General features: G+C 37.6%; 1 protein-coding gene and 1 non-coding gene across 3 annotated transcripts in view; both read right to left on the minus strand.

Annotated features, from left to right (window-relative positions):
• Window positions 1–5,355: 5,355 nt before the first annotated feature.
• The window catches only part of ZYG11B (zyg-11 family member B, cell cycle regulator), a 72,163-nt gene continuing 58,964 nt past the window's right edge, over window positions 5,356–18,554 (minus strand). The window contains exons 13-14 of one of the 2 annotated variants that reach the window (XM_045856830.1): window positions 17,957–18,054; window positions 5,356–9,977 (exon numbers count right to left, since the gene is read on the minus strand). In XM_045856830.1, coding sequence (XP_045712786.1) covers window positions 9,787–9,977; window positions 17,957–18,054 — 289 coding nt within the window. In that variant the 3' untranslated portion in view covers window positions 5,356–9,786. The remainder of the gene's footprint in view (window positions 9,978–17,956; window positions 18,055–18,554) is intronic. The other variant, XM_045856837.1, reaches the window with a different exon arrangement.
• LOC123831754 lies at window positions 11,163–11,269 on the minus strand. Its single transcript, XR_006787952.1, has one exon. It is a non-coding gene; the product is annotated as a U6 spliceosomal RNA (small nuclear RNA).

Consider the following 18,554-nt stretch of genomic DNA (forward strand, 5'->3'; position numbering starts at 1 on the left):
TGTTAAAACTCAAAATACCAACTGGAGATTTAATATCTGACCTAATTGCTGTTTCAACCTCTCCCAGAAACATAATCCTAATCAACCAGTCTGGAGTTTTCTGGTCAACACCCATGAGGTAATCTGTCAGGTAGACCCTCTCCATTTCCTGCCCCCCCCAAAGGAAGATGAGATAATATGCATGATAAAAACCCAAAAGAATGCGTCCTGCTCTAAATATATGGAATCCTTTCTTAGCTTTTGTTAATAACTCCCTTGCTTCTCCCTTCTTCCTATAAAAACTTTACATTTTGCACAACCCTCGTGGAGTGCCCTTCTAATTGTTAGTTGGGATGCTGCCTGATTCACAAATCACTTAGTAAAGCCAACTAGATATTCAAATTTACTCTGTTGAATTCTGTTCTTTAACCACCCTTAATTCTAAACTATAGTTGATCTATTCCCGTAGGTTTTTTAAAAAGATTTAAAAAAATATTTTGTTTATTTTTACAAGATGATTTCAAACAACTGTCTTATTCAATGCATGGGAGAAAGCCATTCACCTACAACTTCGAGAAAGAGAAGGAGAGAGAGAGAGAAACATACAGATTGATTTCCTCCTGCACGAACCCAACTGGGGTGGGGCTGCAACCCAGGCATATGCCCAACCCTGGAGTCAAATCCGGTGGCCTTTTGGTTTGGGGGAGGACACCCAACCCACTGAACCACATCAGTCAGGGCCCCATAGGTTTTTAAAGGGGTAGACTCTAAATCCATAATCAATAATGTGATTTGTTTCATGAACCAGTTTCAGAGGGCTCTTGATTACACTTTTGTCTTCATATACAAAGATATCATTACTGAGATTGTACAAAGCAGTAAAAGGTTCTATAAAGAGTGGAGATTCTGGTGTCAAAACAGTGTCTAGGTTTTAACATAAAAGTTCCTCTACTTATTACCAATGTGAATTGTTGCAAGTCATTTGACAATAGGCTTCCCCTTATCTGTAAAATAGGAGATAATTATCTCCCCTTATAAGATGTTGGAGGGTTAGATTGAACACAGTACTTGGTTCATTATTCATATTTGCAGTTTTGAATTGATGAGATCAAGAATTAGGTAGAAAATTTATTTGGTAACTCAATCTCCATATTCAAATATGATAATCACATTCTAAATATGTGTTCGAAATGGTTCCTTTAAAAAAAAATTTAAAAATTTGCCCTGGCTGGTGTAGTTCAGTAGATTGAGTGTGGGCCTGCAAACCAAAGGGTCACCAGTTTGATTCCTAATCAGGGCACATGTCTGGGTTGCAGGCCAGGTCCCCAGTAGGGGGTGCACAAGAGACAAGCACCCATTAATGTTTCTCTCCCTCTCTTTTTCCTTCCCTTCCCCTCCATCTAAAAATAAATTAATAAAGCCTAAAAAAATTTTTTTTTAATTTCACCCTGGCCTGTATGGCTCAATTTGCTGGAGCATCATCCCATAAACCAAAAGGTTGCAGGTTTGATCCTCAGTTGGGGCACATACCTAGGTTGCAGGTTCAGTCCTTGGTTGGGGTACATACAGGCAGCCAATAGATGTTTCTCTCTCTAAAAAGCAATGAAAAAAATGTGCGGTCATGAGGATGAATTTTTTTTAAATTACAGTTGACATACAATATAGTATTAGTTTTAGGTATACAAGATAGTTATTAGACATTTATATAACTTACAAAGTGATCACCCCCATAAGTTTAGTACCTCATCTGACACCATACATAGTTATTACAATATAATTGACCCAATTCCCTATCCTGTACTTAGATCCCTGTGACTATTTTAGAACTGGCCATTTGTACTTCTTAATCCCTTTACCTTTTTCACTCAACTTCCCAACCCCCCTCCCATCTGGCAACTGTCAATTTGATTTCTGTGAAAAATGTTTCCTTTTATGTGTATTAATGTAAAGTGAAAGGAAAGCAAAGGTTTTTTTTGTTTGTTTTTAGTTCTTATATTTGCATCCCATTCTAGGAGAGACACTCGTTAGAGATAGTCCTTGACTGAGTCATTGCAAGATGATTTCAAACAACTGTCTTATTCAATGCATGGGAGAAAGCCATTCACCTACAACTTCTAGTCACTGGTGCCATTTCCCCAAACCTGCTCCAAAGATTGGCTTCTGGAAGCCGAGAGCTCAACGTGGGTACTCCCACTCTATGACTTACTCTTTCATAGATTGGAGCCTCTGTAAAGGCTGAATTTTGAGACTGCATTAGAATCAAATCATAGCCCTGGTCAGGCGGCTCAGTTGGATGGAGCATCTTCTGTACATCAAAAGGTTGCAGGTTCAATCCCCAGTCCAGACACATGCTTGGGTTGCAGTTTTTCCTCAGGGGTGCACGTCTAAGGCAAGCAACCGATGTTTCTCTCTCCCCGCCCCCTCTTCCTCTCTCTTTAAAAGTCAATGAACATATTCTCAGGTGAGGATTTAAAAAAAAAGTTTATAAGAGACAAAAATGACTTATGTGAGTCCTCAAGATTACTGCCTTTTCACCTCCTCCTCTCAATTTGAGGAGCTATGCAGTTAGTCAGACTAGTTCATTAGAATATCATGATGCAGATTAAGAATGGGGAATTGGAGATGGCAGGGTAATCAGAAGGAAAGAAAAAATTAGCCAAGACAGAATGGGTCTAGCTACACAATAAAAATAGTGAGGAAGGGTGGGGGAGGGTGAAGAATGGAGGAAGGCTTTTAATTTTTAATTTTTGAAGTGTTGGCTATCAACAACACAGCTCAACAACTGGTTGGTTTAAATATTAACCTAAGATATTTGTTGTCTTTGTTGGTATGTATAACCCATAGTAACGCTATGTAACTTTTGAGTGAATTATTGGACACACAATGAACAGTTAAGAAAAACCAAAAAACTCCTTTTAAAATCACTATTACTCCAATACATCTAATCTGACATTTCTGTTGTGAAGTAGTAGTACTTATAGTGGCCATTCATTGGCAATTCTATAGCATCTAAACACTGCCCAGTAACACCATCCTCAAAGGACAGTTCATCTCTACTCTGACAATTTGGTGCACGTTCTTTTCTGTACCAATGCTATCTATGTGAATAGTTGTTATACTCTATTGTTTAGGGAATAATAACAGGAAAAATAAGTCTGTATATGTTCAGTACAGACACAATCATCATAGGCCTAATTACACAGTACACAACATCAACCATCATGTTTTTCCAAGTATTTTCCACCCAGTGTTGATTGAATCCACAGATGCAGAACCTGCCATTCCAGGGGTCAATTGTACTGCCTAAATCTAAGAAATCTCATGCTATTATGCAATAGTATGGTGTGTGGTGGCAGAATCCATTGGATTGGAGGTTGGGAAATAAGAATTGTGGTGGAGTTTGTTACTGACTTGCTGTGAGACTTGGGCACATTCATTTTACCTAAGACTTAGTTTCTTCAAATATAAAATGAAGTTTCTGAAACTAAAATCACTAAGGATTCTTCCAGGTCATGGGGTTCTTCTACAATATTGTACTTTGTTTTTTGGTAATTTTACTGACTAAATGTACTTTAAAGACATTCATTATATCAGTTAATTATCTCAATAGTTTTGTGAATGAATGTCAACCCAGACATTCTGTTCTCTAGTAAGTCTGCTTGGGCTGTGTAATGGGTGTCCCGTTTGGTTTAGGTGTAGTCTCTGTACCTCTGTAACAAGCACTGTGGACTGGTCTGTAATGCGATGTTAAATAATATTTATTTATCTACTTATTTAATATTTCTTCTTCACAAATATTTAATTTTCCTGAGGGATTTATAAATGATTTAAGTTCCAACACTTAAATAGTACCTGGCATAGGTATTCAATGAAATGAATAAATGGAGCTCCAGTACTGGAAAACTTTGCAATAAAACTGAGGCAAGCCCTGGTCAGTAGCTCAGCTGGTTAGAGGGTTTCCCCAATACATAAAGCTTGTGGGTTTGATTCCTGGTCAGGGCACATGCAAGAGTCGACCAATGAGTGCATGGATAGGTGGAACAACAAATTGATGCTTCTTTTTCTCCTCATGTCCTCTCAAATCAATAAATAATTTTTATGTAAAAAAAGGAAAATAAATTATCTTAAAAAAACTGAAGCAGAATGATAAGAAGTCAGGAAAATTCCTTGGCAAGTGGAATGGGGAAACTGAGACAGAGAGCTAATTCATCAGGCCTCATATCCAATACCCTGACTGGCTTGACTCCTTCCTTCTTGCAAGACCACTCTCTTAAGCTTTAAGCCCTTGGGACAAGATCTGATCAGCATCAAATAATCTTTAGGAACAAAACCTGGGGTCTATTTACCATAGAGATAGAGTTTTGGTCAAACTAGAGATAAAATCTCGGCTTCATTTGTGTTTCAGCCCCAGGCCCAGAAAAGCAGCAAAATCAGAGGAAGCAAAGCCATGGCTGCATCAGGACCAGATGCAATGACCAATAAACCTCTATGACCAGAGTAGAGACCACAACCCTGACCTATAGACCTGGAAAGCTAATGAATATTTTGTTGAGATCCTCCCCTAAAATTCCTGCCTTTAGAAAACAGATAAAAACCTTTAAGAACCAGTGTGTTCACACTCAAGTGCACTTGCTCTCGCTTTCTCTCCTCTCTCTCTCCCCCCCTCTCCTTCTCAGGGATATCCAACCTGCGGCCCATGGGCCACATGTGACATAGGATGGCTATGCATGTGGCCCAACACAAAATCATACATTTACTTAAAACCTTTTTTCTTCATCAATTTTTGTGTTTGTGTATTTAATATGTGGCCCAATTTTCCCGTGTGTCCCAGAAACATCAAAATGTTGGACACCCCTTTGTCTAGGGCAAGACCCTTCCTTCTTCCTTCAGGCATGTATATTTGCTTTTCTTTCTCCTAAGCTCTAAGGGGCCCCATGAGACTTGCAACCAGGGGAGCAGGGGGCAGCAGCAACTTTCCTGGGCTAACCCCCTGAACCTGTCTCCACAGGTCCTTTTTTTTGCCTCTGTAACTTGTTTCCTGAGTCCATGTGGCACAGGTGCCTCATTTCCTCTGCCTCTGTGACTTTTGTTACTAACAGGCCAAGGCAGCTCTCTGAGCAGCCCGCTTGAGGCTTCTCTTCGAGTGTACTTTTGTTTTGCATGTTAAATATACTTCCTCTTATGTTTGAGTTCTTGGATCTGAATTCTTTCTTTGCTGAACTCAAGAACCAAGAGCTGACAATGACGGTAACTAAACCATTGGTCTTTTTCAGAAAGTAATTGTTACAAAAGGATAACTGAGGAATCGAAATCTTGCATTAGTATTACATTTTAAAGCAAATGTCTAGAATCAAAGTAGACAAGACACACTTTACATAAAATTTATAACATTTATTTAGGCAAAAAAAAAAATTCCCAAAACAAAAATCTGTACACACAACATTAAAACCTAAGTGATGTCCTGATTTAAAATATCGCATGATTCATGTACAGAACACTGCCATTCATCTGGCCACTGTGAGAACAGTGCCAGCAGTCCAGATAACTAAGAACCTTTGAAATGTATACACATTATACTTTCCAGTACATTTTTCAAATCCTTTGAAAGGAGTTCAACTAAACTCTTCCATTACAATTCAAGCTAACGATAGCTTTTCTCACACACACGTCAGAATTTGACAGTGGGGTTTCTACAAAAGTCAGGGATTTTAAAATTTTATTCTTGGAGGTTATCTGAGAATACAAATCTTAATATAATATCTTCCCATTGTTAAAGGAAGAAACCACTCTGAACCCAATTTGAACAGTTTTTCCAAAAGTGAGTCCCAAATTGAGCACATACTATTAATGAACTAGATTTACAATTTCCCACAAAATAATTTTGATAAATTTGGATTTTCTAAATATTCTTAATAGTCACTCTGTCTAGCTATAAAGTTAGGTTGTGCTGTCCCAAAGAGGACTGCTTCATCCAGAGAAATAAGAAACAGCATTGATTTTCTCATAGATTACCCCAAAAAACTGGGGGATGGGAGAAATAGGCAAAGAAAGCTCTTTCTTAGGCTACCTATCAGTTAACATAGAATGTCTTACATTAAGATTTGGAAACTAAAGAATGCATAATTAGGAGTGTACCATGTCATGCAAAGACTATGTAATACTAAAATAGATAAAGCAATTGCTCATTTAAAGCACATTCAGCAAATGTTCCTATCACACTGCTATTCTCATCACTGGATGAAGGCTGGATATGTATTATTTCTAAAATAAATAGTTCATGAGTTAACACTAAAAATTAAAAATGTGTCAATACAAAGCAAACGGCCAAGATTAAATGTCCAATATCCACACAATCATTTGAAACTGCTACAATGGATTTGAGAGGGAAACCATAAGTTTGCAAATCTCTCTGTAAGCTTAGAAATACTGCTCTGAAGCCCTAGCCACAAAGTCCCCAAATAAGTATCAATAACATACAGATAAAACTGCCCACAGCAGCTGACAATGTGATAGTGCCTTTAACTTACACCTTCAGTTTAATAATACTGCTTATCCCAAGATAAAAGTTGCACAATAACCAAACGATAAGTTTGTTTTCCCTGCTACTCAAGACCTCTTTTCAAACTTGGGTCCTGCTGCACATCGTTCTATGGCAGGGAAGGGGTGGGGCATGGTGGTGGTTGGGTGTCATCCATGCTTTTTGAAACATTAAGCCAAAACCAGAATCCATTCATCTAATCTAATACCCCTGTTTAGCACATAAAATGTTTTCATTAAAACATGTTTCAAAGGGCTAGAAGATGACCCAATGCTATCTTAACGCACAGCATAATAAAAAAGTCAGCCAAATGAAAGTGACAGGGGAGAAAAAGGACCGACTCCAATGGTCCCACTAGTGAAAGCAACTTCCTAGGCTGGATATATAAGATTAATGTTTTTAAATATGGGTCTTTCTTTGCATGTTCACCATCAAAAGATAAAAATAAATTCTCACAGCAGCCTATGGTGATTCACCACCACCTTGGGTAATTCACTTAAATTGACTGGTGCCACTAAACAGCATTTCTACCCAGAAGTGAGGAGCAGCAATATTAAAGTCAATTCCTGAAATTGTGGGTCTGATATGATTTTTTTAAATCCTCAATTAAGGTCAGTAGCCACTGAGTTCTTGGCCAGAGGGTAAACTAACCCCTTATCACTACTTGGTTTATGTTTCTTTTCAACTGCAAAAGGAAAAAAAAATGATTTTTTAGAGTACAAAGATCACAGGAAAACTTACTTCATGGAAACAATGAAATGGCTTAAATATGTTTGCTTTAGTTTCAGAATGTTCTTGTTTTACTCAATGACACCAACATGCATCATTATACTCTAAAAAGCCTAATTCAATTTCCTTTAGCTCTAACTCTTGCTGTTACTTATGGACTGATGTAGTGGTATTTTACAATATCTGAGTGCACCTACGATTTTGAGCAATGAGTGGTTCAACCCTAGTCTAAATTGTGCTTGAAACAGTACCTTTAAGCCTTGAAGAGGTAACCCTTGAAGGCACCAAGTACTGTTAAATTCTATTATCTAAATGTAAAAGGGAGGCCTAATAGATGCTAACTGTAGAGACAGGCCAGTTACGCCTTATCATTTCAATATATACATCTATTATATTTTAGCCAAATTCAAGACCTTAGAAACAATTCTGAGCCTTAATTAGATATACAATTTAAAGAACCATCCCAACAATAAAGGCACTACAATTTTTATATATTTGGGATGTGATCAATTATTTTGCTTTTAAGAATCAGAGATATCTGGCCATCACCAGTGTTCAAAGTAGTAAATTAAAGTATTTTTGAATCTTCATCTATCAACAAGTTATTCTGCATAATGAAGAGATTTATTATTTTCTGTACATTTGTAGCCATTTCTAAAAACAATTTGTTAAGACAAAAATCTAGGATTAGCCCATAAGGAACATGCACTTTTGTCTTAAATGGGATATAAGAAAAGCTTGAAGCCAAACTTTTCAAATAGGCTTTCCTTTAATTACACAAGCTAGGAGACCTGGAAATGGTCAACATAGCTACTAGTAACTTCCAACCTACTGCAGGCTATCATTTTCTATGCTTTGCCATAAACATTAAAATTCAAAATAAAAGGTGGGGAGGGAATTTTAAAGAATTTTCTATTTCCTCTGAAACAGACTTAATCTGTGAAAATTTATGCTGGACCTGTAACATTTTCTTAAACCAATTAAGTCAAAATTAACCCACAATTTGATTTTTAATGGTTGTAAAAAGCTATTCAATACTTTTTTAGTTTAAGTTTTCATCCTTGTGGAGGAGTAGCAAATAATTCAAGTGTGATTATTGTAATAGTGGTATAAAATGTGTACATCAAAAATGTTATCAGCATACTAATAAACCAGCTCCTTTCTAAATTGTTTCCAAATTATCACAATAATTTAAACATACCATTTAAAATCCCTATTGAAAAAATTTTGGTCATCTATGAAAAGAAATGCAGTCATATGAGACTGTGATTAACCTTATTCACAAACTAGAATTTGAAATGGGAATTAAGTTTCTTGGTGACTTGCTACCTCCTAACTGCTATTATTGATATAATGATACTGACTCTTTATTATACTGTAATAGGTATATTAAAGAAAAGGCAAATGTCTAAAAAATAAAACCATCAAAAAGTATTTTCTTTCATGCACTGCACCTGGAATCACCACATTTAACAACAGTCTAATTCTTGTTATTAATTTTTGGCAGTGAGATGTGGACATCTTTTCCCAGCATGAAAACATTAAGATACACATAACTTCTTGTGGCAAAATTTACTGTTGTTAACTGTATTTAACTGAGCAGGTGATATCATGTGTAGTCTCTATTCCACTGAACAAAATCACTTTGAAATAGAGGGACAAGAATGATCAGTTTTAACGAGACAGTTTAAAGATTCACATTTTCACAACAATGTGACAGATAGATTCAGACAGTCAATCTTTAACACAGAATGCTGTAATATTGTACACTATGATGCTGAGGGAAATATTTCCAGAAAGTAACCAGCAATCTGTGTAGGAAGCAGAAACCCATGCTTCCAGTAATAAATATGAAGAAGCAGCTACTGTTCACGCCCTAGGACAGGTGAACTCCAGAAGGACAGCCTGCTCCAGTTTAAAAACTATACCATAAGACCAGAGCTTTTCCCAATTCTTAAACTCTGGTCTCCCTTAATAGTTTTTTTTTTTAATAAATTTTTCTTCCAGCCATCCAGGCTCCAGCCAGTGAGTAGCTTTCCCAAGGAGAGGATTCAGATTTCTATTCTTTCACACTAAGAAGGGCATCTTATAAAACATACACAGATAGAGAATAAAGGTATTTTATACAGAAGCAATAAAAAATTTACAACTGAAGCAATGCCAGAAATCAGGTCAACAGCTTATCTGGAGCTGCAAACTGATTGGAAGGGTCTTTAAGATCAGGAGTTTCTGGTCTAAAAGTTCGTGCAAATTTTATCATAAAACTGTAGAATTTCAAGCACAGGTAAGTGCAAACACTGAAAGATGTGGAAATTTTCCTAAAAAGCAATGATGAAGGAAAAGACCCTTCTTACCTCATAAGTTAAAAATCACAAAACAAATTAGAGACCGTTCACATGGGTAGTACTGTACATCATCAGTCTAAAACTGATCTAAGATTCTTGTCATAGAAACCCCAAAACATCAGAGGGTAAAGATATTCCAAATGAACCTATAACAAAAAGGATTCTTGTGATTCAATTATCCAATGCCTATGGCTATCAATTTAGTCTGGCCTGGGGCTGCTTTTTACAGGGAGGGGGTCTCCCATGGCGTACAATGTGTTTTTCTAAGCTGTCCAGAATGGCCACAGCAATCTGTTGGACGTGGGGATCAGTCTGTTCATGTTCTTTGATGTTGTACAAATGCTGCAATCCTCCTTCCTCAATCAGCATGCTGCAATACCTTGACGCTGAAAGAAATTAAGAGAAAAAGCTCTTCTTAAATTACTTAAAAATTATTCCACAAAAAAGACTTCTTTTTTCACTTAAACTTTAGCTGTTTTGTTATAGACTACTAACATATACTACAGCTTGATAAAATACCTCTGCAATGATTGTTATGTCTACACTGCAAGGTTCCACAGGTAACTAATATGCATACCATGCATATATTTACATTTATATGTTAATCATAACCTTAAGACATAGACTATCTGGAAAAAACGTTTTTAAAGACTTTATTTATTTTTAGAGAGAGGGGAAGGGAAAGAGAAAGAGAGGGAGAGAAACATCAATGTGTGGTTGCCTCCCACACACCCCCAACTGGGGATCTGGCCCGCAATCCAGGCATGTGCCCTGACTGGGAATCAAACCGGTGACCCTTGGTTTGCAGGCCGGCACTCAATCCACTGAGCTACACCAGCCAGAGCTAGTTTTTTTTTTGTTTGTTTTAAACTAGGAAGTATTCCACTGCATTGAATATCCCACATATTTTTAATATTCTTGTACTGATAGAATTCGTTGGATTATTTTCCCCCAGTGTTTTGTCATAGTGACTAAAATGCTATAATCATACTTGTTCAAGTTTTCTGGTGGTCTTTTCATTTATGTATCTTGAGGAAACACCTGGAATGCTGAGCAAATGCTAAATGTATGTTAAACTTTATAAGAAATCATCAAACTATTTTCTAAAGTGATTTTATAATTTTTCCACCCCATCAGCAATGAATATATAAGTTGTTTGCACCCTTGCCAACACCTGTCCTTGTCCATTATGTTGATTACAGATAGTCTTCCTAGCAGGTGTGAGATGGTATCTCAATGTTTTTCTTTTTTTTAGTTTTCTTCTTTACTCCAGAGAGAGAGAGGAAGAAAGGTGAGAGTAGAGAGGGGGAGCGGGCGCAGGGAGGGAGGGAGGGAGGGAGAGAAACATCGAGGTGAGAAACATTGGTCGGTTGCCTCCCGTATGTGACCTTTTGGATTACCGGATGATGCTCCAACAAAGAAAGCCACACTGGCAAGTGCTCTAATTGTTGTTTCAATTAATTTTTCTCTAAAAACTGATAATGTTGAGCTTCTTTTCATATGCTTATTGGCCATTTGTATATTTTCTTTGGAGAAATGTCTATTGAGATCCTTTGCCCTTTATTTATTTACTTAATGCAGAATGCTTCAGAAATTTGCATGTCATCCCTGTGCAGAGGCCATGCTAATCTTCTCTGTATCATTTCAATTTTTATATATATGTTGCCAAAGCAAGCACTTTGCCCACTGTTAAGCAGGATTATTTTTCTTTTTATTATTAAGTTGTAAGAACTTTCTTTTTTTAAATTTTATTTATTTATTTTTAAAGAGAGGGGAAGGGAAGAAGAAAGAGAGGGAGAGAAATGTCAATGTGTGGTTGCCTCTCACGTAGCCCCCACTAGGAACCTGGCCCGCAACCCAGGCCTATGCTCTGACTGGGAATCGAACCGGTGACCCTTTGATTCACAGCCTGTGTTCAATCCACTGAGCTACACTATCCAGGGAAATTATAAAAGCTCTTTACATGAATATATTCTAAAAACAAGTCCCTTATCAAATATATAATTTGCAAATATTTTCATTCATTTTGTGGGAATTTTTTTACTTTCTTCTGTTTTAAAAAGTTATTTATTTATTTATTTTTTAGAAACAGCGGGAGGGAGGAAGAAAGAGAGGGAGAGAAACATTGGTGTAAGAGAGAAACACTGATTGGTTGCCTCTTGAATGCACCCCGACAGGGGAACAAACTGGCAATCAGGCATATGCCTGACTAGGAATCGAACTGGCGACCTTTCACTTTGCAGAATGATGCCCAACCAACTGAGCTACACTGGTCAGGGCTTTTCTTTCTTTCTTTCTTTCTTTTAAGATTTCACTTATTTATTTTTAGAGAGGGAAGGGAGGGAGAAAGAGAGAGAGAAACATCAATGTGCAGTTGCTGGGGGCCATGGCCTGCAACCCAGGCATGTGCCCTGACTGGGAATCGAACCTGCGATGCTTTGGTTCGCAGCCTGCGCTCAATCCACTGAGCTACGCAAGCCAGGGCTAGTTTTTTCACTTTCTTGATGGTGTCCTTTGAAGTACAAAAGTTTAAAAATATTTTTATTACATCCAATTAAATTACTTTTTTTGTCACTCTTCTGGTTTCTTTCTAAGAAACAATTGCTTAATTCAAGTTCATAAAGATTTGTACCTGTTTATTCCTACAAGTTTTATATGCTCATGTTTATATAAAAGTTGCTCTTACTTTTAGGCCTATAACCCATTTCAATTTTTATGTATGGTATGAGGTAAGAGTTCCTGTTAGTTCTTTTACATGTGTCTATTCAGTTTTCCTAGCAGCATTTTGAAAAACATATTCTTTCCTCACTGAACTGTGTTGGCACCCTGTCAAAAATCAACTGACCATAGATATATGGATTTATATCTGTATTCCCAATTATTTAAAAAGTTTTTTTGTTTATTGATTTTTAGAAAGAGAGGAAGGGAGACAGACATTAACTTGTTTTACTTACTTATGCATTCATTGGTTGCTTCTTGAATGTGCCTTGACTAAGGATTGAACCTGCAACCTTGGCATATCAGGACAATGCTCTAACCAACTGAGCTACCAGGCCATGACTGTATTCTCAATTCTAATGCATTAATCTATATATTTATCCTAATGACAATGAACACTTTTCTCATGTGCTTATTCACCATCCATGAAGGATCTATTCAAGTCTTTTACCCATTTTTATAAACTTCTATTGTTTTCTCGTTACTAAGCTTTGAGAGTTGTCTATATATTTTTAATACAAGTACTTAATCAGACATGTAATTCACAAATATTTTGACCCAGTGAGTATATTGGCTTTTCATTCTCTTAACAATGTCTCTTAAAAAGCAGAAATCACAACCCTTGGACTTCTAGTCAAGGTGGAGGGATAGGTAGACAGGCTTCGCCTCCTTGCACAACCACAGAAAGAATTCCAACTAGTTCTCAGAATAAAAAACACCCAGAAAAGCGAGCTGTATGGAAGTCTGACAACCAAAGATTTAAAAAAGCCACATTCATCCAGATGGGTAGGAGGGGTGGAGTCAGAGAGATGGCTGGAGGGGCGTGGAGACACAACGGGTGCGGAGCCGGTGGTGGTGGAACAGATGGTGCCAAATTCACCTATGGTGGATGAAAATCAAGAGGGACACCTTGGGATCAAGGGATACCTTGGGAACGAGGGATCCCATTGCCAGGCTAGAGCACACAGCCAAGAATATGGGTTCGATCCCCAATCAGGGCACATATAAGAGTCAACCAATGAATGTATAAATGAGTGGAAGAGTAGGCTGATGTTTCTCTCTTTCTCTCTCTCTCTCTCAAAAAAATCAGTAAATAAAAAGGGGAAGGGGCAGGTAGTAGGGAGATATACATCTGAAATGCTGCCTTACACACCATCCTGAGCATATGCTCACAGCTCAATATGAGCAGGACCAAGGAGTGCCCCCACTAAATATTTTTCTGTTTTTATGGTGAATCTGGGGAAGAGGGAATGGGAAAGAATATGAGTATGACTATGTAATTCTTGCCATGGGAGAATATTGGTAATGACTTTTCTGTTTTCTTCTTTTTTATCACTATATCACTTCAATTTTGGAAAATCCCTCTACCTGATGCAGTGGTCACAGGACCAGAGTTGCAACTACAAATGCTGAAAACAGTGATGATACTACTGAAGAAGAGCAGAACAGGCCACTCCAAAATGTGCCACTTTGGCATGTGGATTATTTTGAGCTGAAGGTAATCAAGACCCAATCAAGAAAAACTTTTACCTGTCCTGTAACTACCAAAAGGAGTTTAAATAGGGAGTCTGGCCCAGAAAGAGGAACTATTACCAGAGACAACTTTTATTCAAACAACCTATCTGAAAAGGGCAAATATCTTAATAACAAACCTCCTGAACAACTCTCCTCCCCTTTGAAGCCCAGGCCCCTTCCCATTCCTTAGCTTAGGATGGCATATAAGCCTCATGCAAAACTTGTCCTTGAGCCTCATATTTTTATGGGGCTCCTGTACATAAGAAATTAAATATATTTTTCTCTTGTTAATCTGTATTATGTCAATTTGATTATTGTACCAGCTAAAGAACCTGTAAGGGTAAAGGAAAATTTTTTCCCTGCAACAGTTTTGGCAACTACAAAGCCAGACACTGTTCACTCTAGGGCTACTGAAGCTGAGAGATCCTGGGAACTCTGACAAAAGACTGCATAAAGTAAGAATTCTTACCCTATCAGTCTCCCAGACCTCTGCTTGCAGGATCTGATGGAGTCTAGGCTGGTAAGGGTTCTTTTCTTTTACAAAATTTAGATTAGAAGAAAATATTTGTGTGAACTGTTCCTTAAGTACAATGGCTTTGCTAAAAATTAGTTTGGTAAAAATGAGTACTTTTGTCTTGTGCTGATCCCTTTCCTCCCAGAGATCTTCATTCTTTCACAAATTGATTTTTATTTCTTTTTAAAAATATTTTATTTATTTATTTTTAAAGAGAGGAGATAGGAGGGAGAGAGGGAAACATCAACGTGCGAGAGAAACAACAATCAATCTGTTGTTTGCCTCTCACACGCTGACCAACTCGGGACCTAGACTACCACCTAGGCATGTCCCCTGACCCGGAATTGAAATGGCAACCTTTCACCTCACAGGCCTGCACTCAATCCATTTATCTACAGCACCCAGGGATGACTTTGATTTTTTAGAGGGAGGGAGAGAGGGAAACATCAACTCGTTCCACTTATTTATGCATTCACTGGGTGATTCTTGCATATGTCCTGACCCTGCCTGGGGATCAAGCCCACAAGCTTGGCATATCAGGATGACACTCTAACCAACCAGGGTATGGTCATTGTTTGCTTTTGTCTCTGTCTTGTTCTATGTCATGAGAACTTGGCTTTATGACCATCGAAAATATTTTCTCTGGTCTCTGCCAACCAGATACCGGTGTATATGATGGAAAAATAATAGGCTGTGGCTCCAATAAGCCCTTTGACTGACTGTGCCAGGTCTCAGGGGAGTTTGTTGTAAAGGGTCCTGGTCCCTGGGAAGCCTTTGTTGTCTCAAGCTCCACTCACTCTGTTTTTTAAAAAAAATTTCACCAGAGGACATGGTTATTAATTTTTTTATTTTTTATTTAGAGAGAGGGCAAAGGTGAAAGGGAGAGAAAAACATCAATGTGAGAGACAAACATTGATCATTTGCCTCCAGTATACACCCTGACTGGGGATCAAACCCACAACCTAGGTATGTGCCCTGACTGAGAATCAAATCCATGACCTTTTGGTATATGGGACAACGTTCCAACCAATCAAGCCACACCAGCCAGGGCAACCCTTGCAACCTCACTGGTGCTGAAAAAGTCCCATTCCAACAGTACCTGTCTGGCATCAAAAATTAGCAGTTCTGTGACAAAGGAGTCTCATGTTCTTGTGGAAAACTAGAGATACTGTTTATACTACACCATTCCTACCACCTGTGGCAATGAAATATAATTAATGTCTCTCAGTAAAGCTTTCTGTTGTTTTTTCCATGCACAGTCTCACACAACTTGGTTAGATATATCCCTAAGTATTTCACAGTTTTTATGTCATTTGTAAACTTGTAAATGTCACTTGTAAATGTCATTTTTTCTGTTTATAATGGTAGTTGCTAATACACAGAAATGTAAATGATTTATATATATTGATCTTGTATATCCTGGAACCTTGCTAAACTCACTTACTAGATCTAGTTGCCCCTTTGTAGATTTCATGGGAGTTTTCTACATAGAAAACCATGTAATCTGTGAATGGAAACAGTTTTACTTCACTCTTTGCATTCTGATGCCTTTTGTTCCTTTTTTGATCACACTGGACAGAACCTCCATTGCAATGTTTAATAATGGTGCTCATAATCACTATGCTATACTATCTCTTAATTGTCAAAAACTATAAGCAGCATTAAAACTTTTTATAAATTCTACTTAAATATAAACAGAATACACCAGGGAAGCAAGAAAGTGGGTACCTAAACTATCTGAGTTGGAGATAAAATATTCTAACATTCCCCAAATTACAGTACATTTTAAAATAAATTCTTCAAAGTGGTCATTCCATAGCATAAACTTAAAAAAACACCAACACTGACATCTAAAAGTAGTCAGAAAAACAAACACTTATATGAAAATGAACTATTATTTACTTATTAGGTTTTATTTGCTCCCATGGAACTGTGAAAAGTGCATTCCTTGAACAGTAAGGAAAGAAGCCTAGAGGTTAGAGGCTGAGTATAAGATGGGACAGACTGTTCAGAAGCCAGGGAGTTCTCAGAACCTGTGTGTACAGTGAGAGAAGAAAATGTTTACAGCAGAAGCTGTTTAATATAGCCAATAAGACAATCTTATGTTTATGAATGAACAAGTCTGCTTCTGGGAAATGTAGCAGGAGGGGTGAGAAAAGCTTCCAGATAGACGTTTAGGTGGGGCACAAAGCAGTTTTTCTCTGTCCCATCCCATTCCCTAAACCATCCTCCTCTGTCCAGCTAATACAGAAGAGCTTTCACTGAGTTACCTTACTGTGGTATGCACTGAGTTTTCACTAAAGAATGCAAAGAGAAAGACTGACAAAATGTTGCTGCTATTTGCTATAAGATTATTGTTGAAAACAATTCCCACATTTCCTATATAAGGCTATTTATAATATGGTCACTATTAACGTCCTATGAAAGCAATTTAATTTGTAGTTAACTGCTTAGAAAAGCTTTACTTCTTTCTCAGGATATAGAATGTTTTGTCCTCTCACATGAAAAAAGAACCATGTAGCTGATTATTTGCAGCCCAGCTACAAAAAGTATATGAAGCACTACATATGTATCTATATTCTATTTTCCCTCCCCTCCATCCTTTATTTTCTTTTTTTTTTTAAAGATTTTATTTATTTATTTTTAGAGATGGAAGGGAAGGAGAGAGAGACAGATAGACAGACAGACACATCAATGTGAGGTTGCTGGGTGTCATGGCCTGCAACCTAGGCATGTGCCCTGACTGGGAATCGAACCTGCGATGCCTGGTTCTCAGCCCGTGCTCAATCCACTGAGCTATGCCAGCCAGGGCAATCCTTTATTTTCTTTTCCAAATTATTTTTCCTTGGTCCTAATTTTTAATTTTAAAACATTTAATTTATACTTTATTATGTGTGTTTCTATGTTTTTCTTGTGCAATGTTTCAAATCATTTATGGAAGGAGCTTATATTAATAAATAACAAAGAGTTGCATCACAACCTTCAAAAAAGAGTGATATAAAACCTGATCTAAATGTTTCACTTCTCCACAGACCATGGGTACAAACAGCAACATCTTGAACAAGAAAATTTTATATAGACGAAGACTGGGCACTGGAATGTACCATAAACAGTGGATCTCCTTAAGACCTTTTGCTCAACAAATGAACTCACTGTAGGCTCCTAATCTTTATAGTCCATGATGTTAGAAGAGTATGTCTCACCCTGGCTGGCGTAGCTCAGTGGATTGAGCGCGGGCTGCGAACCAAAGTGTCGTAGGTTCGATTCCCAGTCAGGGTACATGCCTGGGTTGCAGGCCATGACCCCCAGCAACCGCACATTGGTGTTTCTCTCTCTTTCTCCCTCCCTTTCCTCTCTAAAAATAAATAAATAAATCTTTAAAAAAATTAAAAAAAAAAAAAAAGAGTATGTCTCATTCACCAGTGTCATTCAGTATGTACTATTACAAGCTCATTCTGAAAGAATACATTTAGTTTATAACCTAAGATTCTCTTACATTATATTTTTTAAAGTCTGTGTCCTTAAAAAATCACTTTAATACACAATTTAGAAATGGCTTCCCTATGTAAGGAGAATATTCCATGAAAAAGAAAACCACAGTTTCTTTCTGGTACATACGATTCTTGCTACAGACATGCTGCATGGCCCACACTGCCCACAGCTGCACTCCTGGTGTTGTGAAACAGCCAAGCAATGGGAAAAACGGATTAAAGGACCTAAAAATTCAGAAGAAAATAATAAAAGTTATGCCTTACCCTTAGTGTCATTTTCTTTTTTTTTTTAAAGATTTTATTTACATTTAGAGAGAGGGAGAGAAACATCAATGTGTGGTTGCCTCTCACACCGCCCCCACTGGGGAACTGGCCTACAACCCAGGCATGTGCCCTGGCTGGGAATTGAACTGAGGACCCTTTGGTTTGCAGGCCTGCACTCAGTCCACTGAGCCACACCAGCCAGGGCCTTCGTGTTATTTTCTAAAGCAATGATTCCTGAGCTTTTAATTTTAGAAATTTCATCCAACTATTTTTAAACTAGTACGAATGAGCTATAGTATATCTTTCCTTTGTCTTAGCCATTTGAAAAAGGACCATATTCTGACAAGCACTGGTAGAGAAGACGGAAGGTGACTAGAACAAGGTACTAACACAGAAATTCATTTTTTCAAAAGTATTATTTTGGCCCTGGCAGGTGTGGCTCAGTGGATTGAGCGTTGGTC

This window comes from Phyllostomus hastatus, unplaced genomic scaffold (genome assembly GCF_019186645.2).
Source record: "Phyllostomus hastatus isolate PE091 unplaced genomic scaffold, TTU_PhHast_1.1 phas_contig_147, whole genome shotgun sequence".
Classification (NCBI taxonomy): domain Eukaryota; kingdom Metazoa; phylum Chordata; class Mammalia; order Chiroptera; family Phyllostomidae; genus Phyllostomus; species Phyllostomus hastatus.